The sequence below is a fragment of the Endocarpon pusillum genome (genome assembly GCF_000464535.1).
Source record: "Endocarpon pusillum Z07020 unplaced genomic scaffold scaffold4382, whole genome shotgun sequence".
In the NCBI taxonomy this organism is placed as follows: Eukaryota; Fungi; Ascomycota; class Eurotiomycetes; order Verrucariales; family Verrucariaceae; genus Endocarpon; species Endocarpon pusillum.
In genome coordinates, this window is record NW_006916427.1 from 66,967 (window position 1) to 87,477 (window position 20,511).

At 37.8% G+C, this 20,511-nt stretch overlaps 1 protein-coding gene across 1 annotated transcript; it reads right to left on the reverse strand.

Annotated features, from left to right (window-relative positions):
- Positions 1–836: 836 nt before the first annotated feature.
- Positions 837–2,108, reverse strand: EPUS_07979 (uncharacterized protein; the record flags this gene model as incomplete). Its single annotated transcript, XM_007805620.1, has 1 exon — positions 837–2,108. The coding sequence occupies one exon, from the start codon at positions 2,106–2,108 to the stop codon at positions 837–839; it is 1,272 nt and encodes a 423-aa protein (XP_007803811.1).
- Between the last annotated feature and the right edge of the window lie 18,403 nt (positions 2,109–20,511).

A 20,511-nucleotide genomic window follows, 5' to 3' on the forward strand; every position in this document is an offset into this window, starting at 1 on the left:
GATTCATCAATCACAAAAGGAGTAGAGAAGCAGCACTTAATTTTCGAGGATCTCTTTCGTTAGCCTACAAGTACTTCGTCTTCGTACGATTTTTAATCAACGACTACTGACGAGCCAGCGGATCATCAGCTTCTGGACTCCGAGTCGTCTCTTCTCTTTTAGTGAATCAAAGTACCAACCAACCAATCAATCAATCAATCAAACAATCAATCAATCAATCAAACAAACAATCAATCAATCAATCAATCAATCAATCAATCAATCAATCAATCAATCAATCAATCAATCAATCAATCAATCAATCAATCAATCAATCAATCAATCAATCAATCAATCAATCAATTCTCAATCAAACAATCAATCAATCAAACAAACAAACAATCAATCAATCAATCAATCAATCGCTCAAGCCTTCGCTCCCATCGCAAAAGTACACTAAAAGCAGAACTCATTCCTTCCTTCCTGACCACTCAATCTCCCGGATGAGGTCCGTCTTCTCCTACCATGCTCAGCTCAGCTCGTCTTGCGGAATCGCTCGCTGATCCTGCGCTCATATGTGCAGGTGCTGCCCCTCGCTCATCTCTTCCGATCGGTAAAGAGTAAGGGCGTCGGGCGAAGGGCTTTTGTACCGTAGAAAAAAAGCAAAACAGAACGCCGAAAACTCCGTGTAAACTCCGTCGACATCCGCTCCCAGCGCCTTCGCTTCGCAATGGCATGTGTGGGTATCTTCGCTTTGCATGAAAACTCTGTGGTGTCGAATCGATTTGAGTCGTAAACATTGACAATTGAGACTCCTTCCGACCTTTCCCAACCCCCTGAGTGACTCCAACCACCCCTCAACCGATCACGTATCCAATCTTTCTCTCCTTTTTCGCCTTCTTCGTCTTCTTCGTGGGCTGTGCACTCTGGCTCTTCCCTTTCGCCTTCCCCTTTCCGCCACAAATCTCCTTCTCCAACTTCTTTCTGTCTTTCTTCATTTTCTGATGTTCTTTCTTCGCTTCCTGCACCTTAACACGCTCTGCCAGCATCTCCTGCTCTATCTTGGTCATCAGCTCTGATGTTCGCTGTCGGGCTTTGCGGTTCGCTTTCTTGCGTTGTTGTTTTGTAGGGTTTGTGTTTCCCATGCTGGAGTTGTTGGATGAGGAGGATGAGGAATGAGGAGAATCCGATCCCTCGATCCATGCCGTGACTTCTGAAGGATCTTTCATGTACAGCTCCTGGGGCTGCTCATCTGTGTCTTCTGTGGGGTTAGATTGCTCTGCGGCGCCATCTTGAACCATGAAATCTTCTTCGACCGGGCACGGGGAAAGACCATCGACACCATCTGTAGCTTCAGTAGGGAATGACGTTCGCTGGTTGGATGTTGTAGATAATGAGGGTGATGTGATGAAGGTGATCGAGTCATCGCTAGCAGTGCTACATTCTGAAGCAGGAGGCGAGGGAGGAAGGACCGGAATAACCGTGGATTCAGGTGTCGTGCACTCTATGATGATTGGTTCCTCGACCTCTTTCGATACTGTAATAGGGGTTTCATCGTTATGTGCAGCTTGTTGTTGCAATTTCAGCATCTTGGTTCTTGGAGATATCGCTCGGGCCATCTTGCGGGTATGGGGTGCCGAGACAACACATTCGGGCTCCACTGCAGCCTCTATGACAGGCTTTTCTTCGGATACGCTATCTGTAGGAGCGTCTAGAGTCCCGAAGGACTTGGTGGAAGCAGTCGCTTCCGCGGGTAATGCTGGGTTGAATTCTTGAACATCTTTGTATGCAGCACAAATCGCCTCATCGAGTGGCGTGCTCATTACCGCTCGAGCTGGGTGTGACTCGCTGTCAGCCTTGGTAAGGTTGTCAAGAGGGACGTGCAATCTTTCAATATCCTGGGCAGGGAGAATAGAATTGGTGCCCGAAGAATAACCTGAGTCGGAGCCAGCCGTAGTTACTTTGGCAAGGTCTTCCTCGGGAGCGGCAACCCGCACTTCATTCTGTTGTGTTTGATTCTCATCAATGCTGCTTTCATCATTTGAGCCAACACACCCATAATCAACTTCTGTTGTGGTAGAGGAGCTGGGCTTCTTCAACGGTGGATGAAATTGCACAGCCTTTATCATTGTGATCGGTCCTTTTTGTAGACGGTTTGATGAATGTTGTCCATGATGGATGCTCCTTGACAATTCGAAGGAGATTTGATGAGCTCTGCTTGTTCGAGTGAAGAACAGGCGATGAATGCTGCTTAGTTGTTTGAAGAATAGGGGATGGGCGCTGCTTGATTCTCTCCATCACGGCTGGTGTGCTCCATTTCAGGTTTGGTAGCGGGTTGGCTGCCCTCGGAGTGGATTTGTGAGTGATGCCAGTGTCTTCAATATGGTGAGATTCGAGGCTCTCAAAATCGTAGCTAGTCGCCGTCGTGTGCAGCCAAGAGAGGACATTAGAGAGCAAACGAGCCATTTTTAGACCAGGTTTAAGGCCCAAAGTCTGTGGTCGTGGCGATCGTAGGGTAGTGTGGGTGGCACGATCTTGACACAAATTTAAGCGGTGTGCATAGACTAAGAAGTTGATGAAGTCTTGGTGCTTAAAAACAGGTGATTGTGTAAAGGGAATGAATGGAAAGCGGCAAGGTGGGTGTATACCTCAATGCGGGTAGAGAAGAAGAAGAAGAAGAAGAAGAAGAAGAGGGCGAACATGTGGCTTTGAAGTACAATTTAGCTTGGTGAGCGCATGGCCTGCATCTAATACAAATAAAAGTGAATTCTGGTGCAGTAACATGCATAACAGCACAGGTTAATTGTGCTGGCAGGTGAGTGTTTGGCATGGCTTTGTTTGTGGTAGAACACTACATTGTATGATTAGCGGCTGGTAGTGAATGCCCTGGTTGCTAGGCCACACACGACTTTTTATTGAGCAGCGCCTTCAGTTCAGTGGAGTAGAAAATGCATTGTTGTTGTATCTAAACTACCGAAGGAGATGGATATATTTCCGTACGGAGTAGTGCATCAAAAGTCATCAGTATACGCTAAAATTAGAGCACCGCTAGCAAACTATAGCGGAACTTAGCACTATGTAATCCGTGGCCTATCCCCTCCGTCCCTGAACAGGGGTGTAGTTTGTGCCTATTAGCGCTGTCGATCATTATAAGGGGTCCAAAAACGTCAACAAACGTCTATTTTCGGCGAATTGAGACTGTTCTATCTAGCTATTGGCCTCAATTGAGCTGTGATACTGTTGCCAGTAGTCTCCTTTGATACAGAGCTAAATCTGGCATTTACTGCATCTTTGATGAGTGAAGGAGCCTCCTAAAATACCCTTGTTAGCGCTGTTGGTAGTTAATTCTGTAATGTCGGTTCCAAATTTGCGTTTATTTGACCGTTTACGCAAACAGCCTGATGAATGACGCTTTCCCTATTCGTACCGGCCACGCTATTTAAGTTATATAGGTTTATAGTAGTGCTAAAATACTGTTGTAGATTGTGATGGATGGAGTATCTCCTCTGCTATGGCGCAGGAAAGACACGGGACCAGCCACGCACTCGGATAGCAGCACTCGGATGGCAGCGCCGATGGCGTATCCATAACGGCACGCGGAACTCTTGCCGTCAAGCTACTATGCCGCCGATAGAGGCATCCGTACGGCACGTGACTCCCCGTACGAGTACCATAGAACAGGAGATTAATATGACCCCTTTAGGGAAGTACAATCTCCTCCAGAGGGAAGCTACCGCTTCTGGCCCTGCAGATACTCTGTCGGATCCTCTACGCAGGTTAACTAGTAGCACCCCTTGTGTTCGATGAAGGAGTATATAGAGTAGAGCGCTGGCCGCACTGTAGATAGACTCCTTAGCTTACGTTTTAGCAATCTATGGACTATTGATTTGTTCTAGTTTCGAGCTATTGCAGTAAACATAAGCTCAACACTCACTTACTATCCTGAGAGACGATACAAAACTCTCTTATCTGTAGCACAGCCATTAGAGAACCCATCTGGGGTTATTTAACTGTGTGAGAAAGTTGTTGCTCCGGAGTAACGTAAGGTCTGTTCGATATAAACACCCTATACTGTATGAAGGTTTAAGAACTATTAAGTCAAGATGATTTGTGATTAAATAGAGAGAAGGAAGAGTAGCAAAGTTCGCTATCCTTTCTTGAGCAACTAGAGACAGAGCCTAGACAAAGCCCCTCCTACGGATTAAGACGCCCTGTGCGCATTAATTAAACACGCAAAGAGAATAACGGATAATCCATCAGCTCTTCTAGCCTTTATAGCACTAATTAACAAGAATCAGATACACGCAGCAGCGTTTGTACTAATATTAGTAGCTGCTTATAAGGAAGAAAAAGCCCTTTATCTAAATACGAGATCGTATCCCTATCCTGTCATGGCCAGAGGAAGTCAGCTATAGGTACCTGTGGTCAGTAAAGGCTAGGATGGCGGCGGGGAGCTGGGTCCGAGGTCGACGGCGTGGCGGCTCTGAGATGTTTCGGACGATAGTCTTAGCATGTCGGCGATAGGGTTCGTAATATCACCCCCTCTCTATGCGCGAGCTCCTGGGAGCTCGAATTGTACCTGGCGTTTTAAACGGGGAACTGGGTATTCGGGGCATCTCGGGGCATGGCTGTGGCGCTCGTAGAACTCTTAGACAATCTCAGGGGCATGAAGAAGATAGGTTGTAGGATTCTAAGTTGTTTCGTTAAAACTAGTCTATATGACTAGAAACTGGAATAGTCTTCTTCTGCGGGCTCTTCTTACTTCTAGAATGGTTTTGACTTCCTATTTGTTTCATCAGATATATTATTGCCTATATATTACCTTAAATAAACTAGTAGCTAGTGCTAGTACGCTAATAAAGTCTTTAGTTCCTAATATCTAATAGTTTGCTAGCAAACTAATAATAAAGGAGGAGAAGCTAGTACTTAAGTTATAACTTCTGTAAAATATATCTATAGTAAGGTGCTACTATTATAAGAAAATAAGATACTACATAAAGGATTGCCCTTAGGCACAAGAGTAATTAGGAAAAGAGTTATCTATTACTAAGACATTATAAGTAGGCCTAGTAACGCAACTAATAAAGAAGCTATAAAGATCCTTATTATAATAATAAAGGGTAATTTCAAGGCTCTATTTCTGATTAATATTAATATTAAGAGAAAAAGAGAAAAATTAATAATATTAGTACTATTAGATATAGAATATTAGTTAAGCATAATTATAAACTATTAATTAGCAGAATAACTTTATAAAAGGTTACAAATTAATATAATAGACCTAACTAAACTTATTCTTATCTCTGATTTTGTTAGTAAGATCTATTAATCTATCTCTTAGGCCCTTTATTTACTTATATACATTAGTAAATACTAGTAGAGATCACAGATCTTTTATATAATAAAGACTGCGTACTTTATAATCTTAAGGAAGAAGTAAATAAGGCTATATAGCTATATTTCAGATTCTAAGGATTTGTTAATAAAGTTTATAAGGAATTATAATTATGAAGAGTAACTTATATTCTAGCAGAATTATAAGAGTTAAAGTAATAAGCCTAAGGCTAAGGAGTAAGTAGTAAGGAAAGAGCTAATAAAGAAGTTATATAACAAGTTTAGCTATATATATATAGCTAAATTCTAGGCTAATCTAATCAGGGCATTACTACTATAGATAACAAAGATTCTTAAGTGTTCTAAAACAGCCCTAGCTGTTTTGTGACCTTTACGCCTTATTAAGGTAAAGAAGACTCTAGGTAGCAGGATAACTATAGCTATTACTTACAAAAGGAAGATTAAAGAGGCTAAGGCAGCCTAGTATAATACTAAGCTTATAAGTATTGCAGCATTTAAGTAATTATTAATTATCTCTAGTACAGAAATATTCGTTATTATAATAAAGGACATAAATAAATATGTTAAGAAACAGATCTAACTAGAATCAGACCTAAAGGAGATTCTTTTAGTAGAATTTTAAGAATTTATAGATGTCTTTTTAAAAGAGGCTTCTAATACTCTTCTAAAGCATAAGGAGGAATACAATTATAAGATTAAATTAGAAATAAATGCTAAGCTATTATAGATGTAGCCCTTATATAAGATAAGCTTAAAGAAGCTTAAGGTAATTAAGAAATATATTAAGGAGCATCTTAAGAAGGGATTTATTAAACTAAGTACCGCCTTATTTATATTACTAATTCTTTTAATATAAAAACCTTAAGGAAGACTCTGTTTCTATATTAATTTTAAAGATCTAAACACTATTATAAAGAAGAATAACTATACTATCCCTTAGATTAATAAGATTATAAGTCTTCTTAGAAAAGCTATAGTCTTCTTTAAGCTAGATATTTAATAGGCATATTACTAGATTTGTTTAGTAACTAAGAAAAACTATAAACTTATCATGTTTAGTACTGCTTATAATAATTACTATTACAAAGTATTACTATTTAGATTAATCTTTATACTAATAATATTCTAACGCTTTATAAATAAGAAATTTATAAAGGTATTTAGAAAATTTGTTATACTATACCTAGATAACATCTTAATCTTTAACTAATTAAGAGAAGAATACAAGTAATATATATAAAAAGTCTTACAGATTCTTTGCAAAAGTGATATTTAGGCTAACATTAAGAAATGTGAATTCTATATATAGTTAATAAAGTATCTTAGATTAATTATAACTCTAAAGAATATTTAAATAAATCTAAAGCGTATATAAGTTATTTAGAAGTAAAAGAAACTTAAGTCAAAAGATATCTATATAGTATAAAGATTCCTAGGATTTGTTAACTTCTATTAATAATTTTGCTTAGGATTTAACAAGATAATAAGGCTGCTAAATAACTTATTAAAGAAGGATATAAGGCGTATTTAGGATGACTATTATATAAAGGTATTCTAAATACTAAAGAATCTAATTTTGAAGAAGCTAGTCCTAACTTATTTTAATCCTAAGAAAAAGATAATTATAAAATATAATATTAGTAATTATATTATTAGTAGTATACTTTTATAAAAAGGCAAAGATAAAGAACTTTATTTAGTAGTGTTCTTTTTAATAAATATAATACTAATAAAGTATAATTATATTATTTATAATAAGGAACTACTAACTATTATTTATTACTTTAAAGAATAGTTGCTAGAGCTATACTTATTAAGAGAGAATCCTATTTAAGTACTTATAAATTATAAGACTTTAAAGTATTTTATATTAATAAAGAAGCTAATATATTAGTAAGTATACTAGACAGAGTTATTATCTTAATATAACTTTAAGATTAGATATTACTTAAGAGCTACTAATAAAAAAGCTAACATATTAATTTAAAAGAAAACTAAGATCCTAAAAGCAAAGGAGGATTCTAATTTATATTAGACCCTCTTATAATTAGATATATTATCTAAGGAAGTAAAAGATAACCTGAAGATCTTAGTAATATAAGTATTACTAAAAGAGGAAGATTTGCCGCTTTAGAAGAGGGTAGAGAAAGAGAATCAGGTTGACAAGACATTCAACGTGATTAGGATAAAGAAACGAGTAGAGAACCCAAAGAAGAAAATATTTAGGTACAACATTCAAAATTATGAAGACAAGGAAGGAGTGCTGTAATACAGAGAAAAACTAGTAGTACTAGTAGCAATAGTGACAGACGTGATTCGAGAGATCTATAAGAGCAAAGAGACTAGGCACTCAGGCTGTATAAAGACAAGGAAGGCCATCACAAGTAGTAAGTATTACATCTTAAATAGATATACGTTAGTTAGGAGATTCTTGCGGAATTATCATGTCTACAGGAGGACCAAACCTGTACATTAGCTCCCTATAAGCCTGTTGCAACCTCTTCTGATTCCTAAGCGCCCTTAATAAGATATCTTAATAGATTTCGTCACAGGAATACCAATATCAGAAGGCTATAATGCTGTTCTAATAGTTATTAATTAGCTAAGCAAAGAACGCTATTATATCCCTTGTATAGCTATAAAGGAGGATACGACTTCAAAAGAGATAACTAAGATGCTATACAAGAACGTATAAAAGCTCTATAGGCTTCTTTAGATAATTATATCTAACTAAAGGCCTTAGTTTGCTAGCAAAGTATAGAAACAATAATGCTAAATCTTAGGAGTTAAAGTAAAGCTATTTACAGCTTATTATCCACAGATAAATAGCTAGATAGAAGTCTCTAATACAGAGATGAAACGATACTTAAGGGCCTATGTAGATTTTGCATAGGATGATTAGAACGACCTTCTTTTAAGCGCTAAATTTATTATGAACGCAGTAATATCTGAGTCTACATAGCTATTACTATTCATGATTATCAATTATTATAAGAAGCCTAAAGAGAGCATAGAAGATATATGAATAAAGATTTAGCGCTTAAGAAGATATATTAAGGCGACTAATAACTTACTTAAAACATTTATTATATAATACTAGATGTTTTAATAGCTTTTTGCTTTCCTTCCTTTAGAATATAATATTATATAAGATGCTATTAATAATTAAGAAGAGCATCTCTTTAATGTTAAACCTCTTATATAATGACTCCTTAAGAAAGAATCCTTACTAAGTAACACTTCTGTCATCTTTAGGCAATATTACTATTTATTAATGAAATTCTAGTTATCCTCTAGCTAACAATCATCCTAATAATCTATAATACGTAAACGCTACTTTTAATCTTAAGAAAACATATCCTTACCTTAAGAATGCCTGTTATAACAGCTGAAATGTTTTGCCTATTAAGGGAATTATAAATAGCGGAATTGCCCTTATATTGAGGAGCATATAGAAGAGATCAGAGAGATTATCAATAGAGCTTAAGCAAGTCAACACAAGGGGAGCAAGCTGAAGGCAAGAGTAGTCAAGGAAGAAAGCATAAGTGCAGAGGACTTCTCCTCTAACTCTGAAAGCAGAGCAGAAGTCTATCTTGCAATACTAGAGAAGCTAACCTATAAGACCCCTAAGTGGATTACTAACACCGGTGTATCTAACTATATAACTGACTAGCTTTCTCTCTTTAAAGGACCCCTAAGAAGAATCAAAGGGATAGCAGTAAATTTAGTAGACTTAAGGTTATATATTTAAAGGGCAGAATATGCCTAGATATATACAAAAGAGGGAGTAATAACCTTGTTAAATATATTATATATACCTAGTTTAGATGCTAGCCTTCTTTTTAGTTCTTTATTATATAAATTAAGGCTCTTAGGCAGTTTTGATAAGAAGGCCTTATATATATAAGATTAGAACAGCAATATGATCCTTAAAGCTATTAGATATAAAGGTTTCTATATTATTAACTAAATAAGTCTTAAAGTAACAAAGTCTGCTTATCTTATATAATCTACTCTAGTAAATTTAGCTATATATAATATAGTTAAATCTGATATACTGCTAAGGCCCTTTACCCTGACAAAGACACTACTACAGACTATAATTTATAATGTCTCCTCTAAGTTACTTACTAATTATAGTTGACAAGAAAAAGCTATTAATTGTAATTGATAAACAGTCTCTAAAGAAGCTATAACTAATACTATAAAGAAATAGTATTAGTTATAATATAAAAGATTTGCTTATATAAAAGAGAAGAAACTATAGAATCTGTATAAGATTATAATATTACAGAAAGCAATCTATAAGCCAAGTAAAATAGACACTTATAAAGTGTATAATCTAACTAAGATAAGAAACTAAACAAATACTTAAGTCTCCTAGCGTAAGACTAATCTTCTTGACCTTATATTAATTAATATCTATAGCCCCTTCTTAATAGTACTTAGTAGCGCTTAATACTTCTTAGAGGTTATTAATAACTATTCTAAGAAGTCATAAGTAATCCTAATTAAGGACTAAAAGGGAGCAAAAGATCATCTTAAGAGGTAGTACTAGAGTAAAGAACTTATTATAAGGACGAAGCTAAAGGTAATCTAAAGTGATAATGCTAGAGAACTTAAATAAACCCTTAACAAATAGAGCTAATAGATAGGAATTAGGGCGCAATATATTGTCTTATACACCTTAAGTCAGAATAGTATAGCTAAATATATGATTCAGACAACAGAAAACAATATCTGAGCAATATTAAAGGAATCTGAGTTGCCACTTAAACTATAGGACAAGGCAGCAAAGACTAATATATATATATATAACTAAATTATAGTTGGCCTAGAGATAAATAAATAAAGGATCACCCTTAAGGAAGCCTAGACTAGGACAAAACCTTTAATTGATTACATCTAGATCTAGGGATGCAAGTATTATTTATATATAAATCCAAAGTTGCTATTAGCATTAGGAAGATAAGACAAGCTAATGGACTAAGGCTAAGTAAGAGTATTTGTAAGATACAAAGAGAACATAATAAAGCAGTTTTGTATCTACGTACTAGATCTTAGATATATAACTTGTTCCTTAGTCGTGATATTTAATAAACTTTAGAAGAGTAAAACTATTAATCTTTATATAAAAGGGACCCCTAATTCTCTACTAGATTATGTACTAAGAGGACGATCTTAAAAGAAGCCTATTATTAATTAAGATACTAAACTGAATTTGACTATACTATATATAGTTAGCTTAACTAATCAGGCATTTCCTATATTAATAATAAAAGAAATTAATTTATTAATAAAGGTACTTGTTAAAATATTAATTAAAGTTCCTTTGATACTAGATAATTAGAAAAATAAGGAGATTATTATAATAGAAATAAAAAAGAATACTGCAAAACTAGGTCTTTAATAATAAATAAATAGACTTACTAAGGCAGGACTATAAGTAATAGATAAGCAAGCTTAAGACGATAATAAAGACAAGTATTATAAACTACAGAATCGAAAGATCACAAGAGTATATATAGTACGTTAGTAGAAGATCTCGATTCTAATAATGTATAAGCAAGTAATCTCAGACCTTATCTTTAACGCAGACTAGACTAATGTGATTAAATGAGAACTTATTACACTATAAGTAAACAGGACCTGGAAGCAAGTTGTCCTTCCTATAGAATCTAACATTATTATAAGTAAATAAGTATTTAATGTTAAGTATACAGAAAATAAGGAAGTAGATTAATTTAAAGTTAGACTTGTGGCTTAAAGCTTCTTACAAAGATATAGCATCAACTATAAGGAAACCTTTGCTCTAATAATATATATAGATTTATTAAAGGTGTTGTTAGTAATTATAATAGTAGAAAACTTGGAATGTCATCAAATAAATGTCAATAATATATTTATAGAATCTACTAATATAGAGATGATATACATGTCGCTGCCTAATAAAATAAATATATCGAATAGGATAGCTCTGTATATGTTAAAAAGCCTATATAGTTTAAAGCAAGCCGCTAAGGATTAGTACAATTACATAGTAGCTGATCTGTTAAAGCTTAGTTTTGAACCATTTCTCTCTGACCTGTATATCTTTGTGAACAACAAAGGGATGATTATTAGCACTTAGGTGGACGACTTAGCAATTATTTTTTAACATATTTCTAAGATAAACGAATTCAAGAAGGACTTCGCTTATATCTTCAAGATCAAAGATCTAGGAAAGATCAGAAGGATCCTTAGCATAAGGGTAACTCGTAATTATTAACAAAGGACTCTATATCTAGACTAATTAATTTATATTAAGAAAATAATGTTAGAACTCTAAATAAAAAAGGACAAGTATAGACTAATCAAGATACTAATTAATAAATATAACGCTCTGACTCTACTATTAGATAAGGATAAACAAATAAATATATATTAATATTAGAAGTACGTTAGAAGCATTATATATCTAATGTTAAAAACAAGACCAAATATTGTATTTGTAATAATAAAGCTTGCTTAGTTTATATTAGATCTAATAAAGCGTTATAAGTCTATAGTAAAGCATCTCTTAAGATATTTATAATTAACAAAAGATATAAGAATTAGATACAGATTAGAAAACCTATCCTTAATAGGATATTCTGATACAGACTATGCTAGTGACAAGGTAGACTAAAAGTCTATAATTAGTAGCGTCTTTATTCTAGCAGAGAGAGTAGTATTATAGCTAAGTCGAAAGCAACAATCTGTGGCCACATTAATAATAAAGGCTGAGTATATCAGCATGTTAACATGTTTAAAATAAGCGGTCTGGCTCGCTCAATTACTCCGGGATATAGGATTCTTATAATACTTAGGAGAAAGCTAATGGACCACGAACCTCTTAAGAGATAACCAATCTGCTTTAGCACTCATCAAGAATCCGCATATATATAATCGATCAAAGCATATTAACATTACATATTATTATATAAGGGACCTTGTACGACATAACAAGATCAAGATTAATTACATCCTAACAGACAAGATGATAGCAGACGGACTGACCAAGCCCCTTACTAGACCACTATTTGATAACTATGTGTCTCTACTCGGATTGACAAGGTCGTAGGACAAGTCACAAGCTGAGTCGGCTTAAGGGGGAGTGTTAAGAATGCATGCCGATCAGAAATACCACGTGATCCATGCGCTAGCAGGATCTGCACTTGATGCACAGATGCACTATGATCTCACTCCGCATGCAAGTTGTTACCATTGATAGTGTTGATAGCTGTTCCAATCCGTATACCTGTTCAACAATTAAGATAAAAAAACAAGTAAAGAACTTAAAGAAAAAAATATTTAAATATAATATTTAAAATTGTGAAGATAAGAAAGGAGTATTATAGTATAAAGAAAAACTAGTAATACTAGTAGCAATAATAATAGACATAATTTGAGAGATCTATAAGAGTAAAGAGACTAGGCACTCAGGCTATATAAAGATAAGGAAGGCTATTATAAGTAGTAAGTACTATATCTTAAATAAATATATATTAGTTAAGAGATTTTTACGAAATTATTATATTTATAAGAAGACTAAACCTATATATTAGCTCTTTGCAGGCCTATTATAACCTCTTTTAATTTTTAAGCGCCCTTAGCAGGATATCTTAATAGATTTCGTTATAGAATTACTAATATTAGAAGGCTATAACACTATTCTAGTAGTTATTAATTAGTTAAGTAAGAAATGCTACTATATCCTTTATATAGTTATAAAAGAGAGCATAACTTTAAAAGAGATAACTAAAATATTATATAAGAATATATAAAAGCTTTATAGACTTCCTTAGATAATTATATCTAACTAAGGGCCTTAGTTTATTAATAAAGTATAGAAATAATAGTACTAAATCTTAAAAGTTAAAGTAAAGTTATTTATAGCTTATTATTTATAAATAAATAACTAGACAAAAGTCTTTAATATAAAGATAAAATAATACTTAAAGGCTTATATAAATTTTATATAAGATAATTAGAATAATCTCTTTTTAAGCACTAAATTTGCTATAAATATAGTAGTATCTAAGTCTATATAACTATTACTATTTACAAGTATATATAAATATTAGTTAAGAATAAGCTTTAATAAGCCTAAGTCTGCAGAGATAATAAGAAAACATATAGCCTTAAGGAAGGCTAAGAATCTAGTAAAGCTAATAAAAAAGGTTTAGAAGTAGGCATAAGAGTACTTAAAGATTATATAAGAGTAATAGCAAAAGTAGGCGAACAAGCACCGCCAGAAAATCGATTTTGAAGAAGGAGACAAGGTCTGACTATTAATAAAGAATATTAGTATAACAAGACCTTGTAAGAAGCTAGATTCAAAATAGATTAAACTATTCTCTGTAGTAAAAAGACTTAGGCAGAGCTTCTGTCTGAAGCTGCCCTTGTTAATGCGGATTTATAACATGTTTCACGCATTACTGCTTACTAAAGACCCTACTAACTCTCTGCTAGGCCAGGAATACCTATAGCCTCTGCTAGTGAAAATAGAAGGAGAGGAAGTATAGGAAGTTAAGGACATAGTTAACGTTAAGTAAGTAAGTAAGGCCTTAAAGATGCGAGCTAAGTAGGTAGGTTAGCCAGAAGACCTGACCTACTACCCTATCACGAACTTTAAGGACTCTGATAACCTGCTCAGAGACTATTTCGAAAGGCACCTAACAAAAAGAGCGCCTAATTAATTGAATTTAAACTAAATATAAGAAAATCTAATAGAAACGTTATGTAACAAATTTGGCTATATATATATAGCCAAATTTGTTACATAACGTTTCTATTAGATTTTCTTATATTTAGTTTAAATTCAATTAATTAGGCGCTCTTTTTGTTAGGTGCCTTTCGAAATAGTCTCTGAGCAGGTTATCAGAGTCCTTAAAGTTCGTGATAGGGTAGTAGGTCAGGTCTTCTGGCTAACCTACCTACTTAGCTCGCATCTTTAAGGCCTTACTTACTTACTTAACGTTAACTATGTCCTTAACTTCCTATACTTCCTCTCCTTCTATTTTCACTAGCAGAGGCTATAGGTATTCCTGGCCTAGCAGAGAGTTAGTAGGGTCTTTAGTAAGCAGTAATGCGTGAAACATGTTATGGCCCTGAGGATATTCCTAAACATGGTGTTATGGTCAATCAATTGATCCCAATTGGTCCAAAAACGATACATTTAGCGCCAACGTATGCTCTTGTTATTCGATTAGCAGAAAGGCTACGTGAGTATCATCCTTATCACGTTTACTGCCTTTATTTAGATAATCTCTTCTTGAATATCACTATCGCGCATGCTCTATTGGCCCTCAATATCTGTTGTACAGGTACCACTCGAAAAAATGCTCAGGGGGTCTCTAATTGGCTGGTTGAGATGAAGAATAACAACTGTGGTCTTGTGTGGAACTCTACTCTTGCAGAAATCGTTGGTTATACCCTCTGTTTTCTATAGCAGGATAATAACGCTATATTATGCATTACAACTGTATTCTGCCTCAAAAATAACACAATCGAACGCCTTCGAAAACGACCCTCTCCAACCTCAATAAACGCTCGAATTGTACGACCTGTTTTCGGCGATTCGGCTGAGAAATGGCTCTTTATTCCCCGCGCTATTGATCGCTACAACCATCATATGAACGGCGTTGATAGAAACAATCAATTACGCAAGAATTTGACTGTTCATCGGCCCTCAGAGCATCATATATGGCTCCCTCAATTCTACTATATGATTGACGTTTGCTCTATTAATAGCTACTTGATTTGGAAGCTCACAAATAGAGAAAAAAGCCATCGCAATCATTATCGATATTACTCTTCTGTAGCCCTTGGATGTCTCCAAACTCCTTATCCAAAAGAATCCATTATATCAACAAATAGTGGTCGCTGTAGCAACAGTCTACCCCCTATCAATACCAATGCCCTATCCCATATCTGGACTCAATGGGATACCCATAGATACTGTGTATGGTGCAAGAATCAAGGGACTAAATGGATACCCAAACGACCTGCTATTTTACGCGAAATCGTTAATGAATCGACTCCAAACAAGCGCAAACGACAATCGCAAAGCTGGGGGGGTTGTAACGGCTGCGGAGTCTATCTCTGTCGGCGAGGGAGCTGTATGCAGCTGTTTCATAGCCTAAATAGGACCAATTGACCTCCTCAACGCCTCCTGAATACCCTATCTTGGCAACAATTGGAGATATTTGGCCCCTGGCGCTAGAAGGCGCTAATAGGCATCCACCCGAGTAACAGCGAGGGGGATATACTAATCCGTGCTCAGGGGATGACCGTGGCGGTCGATAGCTAGTAGTGCTAGGCTGACGGGGAGCTGTATCCGAGATAGGGATTTCCTGTGCCATGGGCACAGGAAATGAGAGTCACGTGGGCTTGCGCATTCTGGCCTATTACGGCACGCTGTGCCTCATTAGGATTTGGCTGGGCGTGAGGCTTGGTAAGGGCGCCGGAGGGTTTCATAACACTAGTATTGCTTATTGTACTCTTTATTTTATTAATTAATCTATTTAAACCAAGCTTTTAGTTAAGACTTGTCTTAACTAGTTAAGCCCTAATACTTAAATAATTATTAGTTATATATCTAGATTTATAATCTTTAAATATATTAAGAATAAATTATATTTGTCGTCCTATGAACCATTACCTTATACGCAAAGGGTCTCGATAACTGGCGCTACCAGTTGAAATTACTCCTTAGGGCGTCAGTAAAGGCCTGGCCAAACTGGAGATGGCTTTGGGACGGATCTCTTGCGGCCTGCTCTATGTTTGTAGGGCGCCCTGTGCGCCGCTGGCGTTCCTCATGTGAAGGGGATGCTACTCGTGTGCGCTTCCTTGGCCCTAGCAGTACGTCGCTCCCTTGTGAGGAGGCAGAGGAGGATTAGGGTGTCCACTGTCCTGTGTTTCGCATGCTAGACGCATGTGTGTACAAAGCGATTCGACGCCTCTGGATGCCTTTAAAGTATGCGCGGAATAAGGAGCACCCCTCTCTATTGGGCAGTCCCTTGTTGCATAGTCTCCTGCGCATTGCCTATATCTCGCTTTTCTTCCGCACGCCTTTTGTATATGTCCCTATTGTTGACAGTTAAAGTATTAAGCGGCTATAAGAGCCTGCTCAAACGGTCGGGTTTCGAATAGTTGAGCCTTAATTACAAGGCCGCTACTAATAGCGCGGCGTTACATCTCCTGAGTAGGAAACCCTATTAACAAAGATCCCCTGGTCTTTGCAGGCTTTTCGCCTGCGTTTTGTATGTTTGTGTCCTCTTGTTTATATAGTTATCTAATTCTTGTAATTTAGAGCCCTGGCGATATTGATTTAGATGCTGTACAGATAATTGTTACTAACTGCGCGTTTTTTTGCGCATTTATCCCCCCCTTTTCGTATGTAACTCGTACGCTTAATGGAACCCTAATTGCTTCTATCAGATAGTCCTTCTTGTAGATCTTGAGCTCTTCTGTAGATGGTAAGCTGTACGCGCGGTCTTTTGTAGCTTCGTTGGGGATAGTAACATCAATATCGCCGCTTCGTAACACTCGAACAGCTGCTGCTCCTGGGATGGTCCTTTTGACTTCCTTTAGTATTTGTTCACTATTCTTCCCCTTTGACTCAGCCATTTGAACTCGAACGCTGTGTCGCTGGCGTAGCGCCTGCGGAGCGCCTGCTTGACGCAGGCCAGACGCTGCCACAGACGCCCATGACTTTTGTTTTAGTGGTTGCCTAAGGGGTGTTGCTTTCTGTGCTAACAGCATCTTTTCAATTCGTTCCAGTCGTGCTTCCATTATTCCAATTGGTGGCTGGCGACTCGCAAGCGAGACATAGTCGATAATATTTGCCAACTCGTCTAAGTACTGTAGCCCTACCCCCTCTTTCTCGAGACCCTCTTTGATATTAGTGAGTGATGCCTCTATCTCAGTCCACACCTCTGTAGGTAGCAGTCCCTCTTCCATGTTGTAGTCCTCGCTTGGAGGACTGCTGCGTGTCGGTTGCGACTCGCCTTCGACTCGCCTGCGCTCTGCGGGCCCCCCACCGGGCTCTGGCAGCGGCGTCATTGCTACCTGGGTAAAGTTGACCTTCTGATCACAAATTTGGCAGTTGTATAGCTTCTAGCTGGCTGTAGAGGGCAGTTTCGCACACGAGTGAGCTCTAGCAGTAATAAATAAATTTGTTGATAAGTTATATAGCAAAACGCGAATAACACGACTTTGGCGCATTTTGCACCAAAACGAATGACAACCTAGCCAAATTTCAGAGTTCAGACCTCAGACGTGTGAGACAGTGGTCGCGTAGTCATCGACTAGCCCCTTCGAGCATGGCGTGTGTGGCGTAGCCCGCTAAGCCCGTCTGAGATGACTGAGGCAAATCTGGTGCCTCCGGATACTAGCGATGACTAAGTGAGAGATGATGGGGTAGTGTCTCATGTTCGACCAGCGCCACTTTGTCTCGGCTCGCTCGAGTGCTGTTAAGGATTTTCATCTCAGAAACAGCGTCCGCCAAGACTTTTATCTTTCATCAAAATACTCTGTAATCCTGCAATAAAATACTTTTCTGTCAGGACTCCCATTTGATTGGTCTGTCAAATTTCAAAGTCTTGATTGATTGGACGGAAACACAGGTTTGATTTATTTGCCAAGCATTTGGTTTGGTTTATTTGACTCAATTCAGTTTGCTTCAAATGGACACACTGGGCGGACGCTGTCCAAGTGCCATGTCTCACTGATAACACCGTTGAGGTGGTTCGAATGCTGATGTGGGGGGTTGGTGGGTGACATGCGGCCGAATCTCTTCACGTACTAGCCTCGATATGTTAAATGAACTTAGTGCAACTTCGTACATGACTTTAGTCAGCGTTGCTGCCGTTGTGTCATAGCATTTGAAAATAAGGCTCACCTTCTAGGGACAGCTATCAACTGAGAGTCTCTTCATAAGATTTCGAGGTCTTTGTTGAGATTGGCCGTACGCGACTCTTAGCAGCACGTGACCGCCTGCGCGCCCTATCAGATGAGCCTGCTCCTCCTTCTTAGATAGAATCTGCAGAGTAGATAGAATTCAGTTCATCCACCTCATCAGTCTTCCCCCCCTTTCGGCCGCTTCTCTTTCCAAGGCTCAAGGAGGGTGCTCATGACATCCGGTCAACCTTAGTCTAGATTTCGTTACTACGACCGAAGGACAAGGGATGCTTCTGGATTCCCGTAACGAAGCACTGCTTAGCCTCCCTCATGATCTATGTCAACTCAGTACACTACTCCTGTTCTTTGAGCAGCTTCTGCCACTCTTCTCGCCGCCCAGATCGCAGTGATCTCGATACAGCTCGTTCAGGTGGTAGACTGTTGTTGAACTTTCCTTCATCTTGGCCTGCTATCTGACGCTTCTTGTGCTTGGCAGACGCTCAACCCCTGACCTTATCAATTAATGTGTAACACTTCTGTAGGTGGCTGTTTCCTTCGCCGTCGAGGTGGCTTTCCAGAATTGGGTCCTCGGCTACGTCACTGCTACACCAGAACGGGGTATTCATCAAATCAAACAAAGCAATTTGAGGCACTTGTTGGCTTTTTAGGACTGATTTGTCAAATCGAGTCAAATCGAGTCAAATCTTAGTAAGTAATATATTATGTCAGACAACAGCTACTAGTTTACGGTCCTCTGAGGGCCGCGCTCCTTTTGGTCCAACATATTACTGGGGATAAACTTGAAGTCTCGTCCGAATCAAGTGTCCGCCAAGACAACTATTATTCTATCTAAAATATCCCTGACATTTTGCTTTGACGGAATGACCGATTTGATTTGATTTGCCAAGCATTTGAATTGATGGGCACACTGCACGATGACTAGAACTTCCAAAATCGAATCACAAGACTGAGGAACAGACCAACATGGCGCGGTGCGAAAGTGCACAGAGCTATGAACCGAGAGAAACGCTGCTGTTAGGCATTGCGCTTTTGGGGCCCAATCTATTGCCATGCAAAACAAAAATTACTGTGCGCAGTTGCAAGGTAACTGTTGGCCACAGCCAAAAAATGTGCTTAGATACCAGTGGTCTCTATTACCTCCTCACCGTAGTACCATACAAGGAAGGTAGTACAATAGAATACTAGTCGGATGAAAACATGTCCTCGAGCCTGTCAGTTGCCTCGTGACGAACTGTGCTGACTAATCGACGGATCAGTGTGGAAATAGCAAGTTGTTCTATCTAATTCAGTGCGAGGAGCGCGCATTTATACGTACAGAGTTGCTATATCAAGCCGAATAGCGCGGAACGCTGATACCAACAATACATCCATGGCTGATGCGAAACGCGTATCAATTCTGTAACAAAACGCTGGTGACACACGTAGCAAATTAAGCGCAAACTGTATTTTTGAGTTCTACACCTCGCTATACCTGAGGCTACTAGCAAGTGCGACTCCTTGTGTTGCCAGAGCTGTACTGTGACCGTGAGGATGATGATGTTCCGGCCGAACTCACACTGCCTCATCGCTTGACACCTGAATTCAGCAAGTCTCTCACATCTTTGTTCAGCGTTTTTTCAGACTTGTTTCAGTCAACAATTGCTCCCCACTTCAGCAGTCCCCCGACCGTAAAGAAGTAACAAACCCGAAACGCGTACATTAACAGGCCAATCAGAAGTCGCCACATTCTTGAAAATTTCTTCCTCTGATTTAACTTGCCAAGACGAAATCTTACTAACAGAGCTTTCTGATGCAGTGGTTCCCGTTTTCTGGTGACTACTACTAGATGTACTGATGGATTTGTCTTTTTAATGCCAACACCTTCGCAACAGGTTTTCCATACCTTCATAGTATTGTTGAGTACGATAGTTCTGCCTGACTCAGCATTTGCATGAAGCTAAAGAAAGCTGCCGCTAAGCCAAGAGTACACAAAACTATGTCGCTTTTGGCGAGTTGAGGGCTAGTCATCTCGCTGTCTACCAATCTGTAACAAATCCTGGCCGTTCAGCTACTCTTGACTCACATGCATTCCTCGTCTTTAAGACCCATGCCCCTCAAATTGGAAGCAGATGCAGCCGAGATGTCGGCCTGGACAGCGACGTATTCTGCTTGTATAGGCTGCTTACTGCTGTCTCCCTCCAAATGAGCATACAGTAACTGTGTTGTAGGGATCCTTTCCAATGCCAAGCCAAT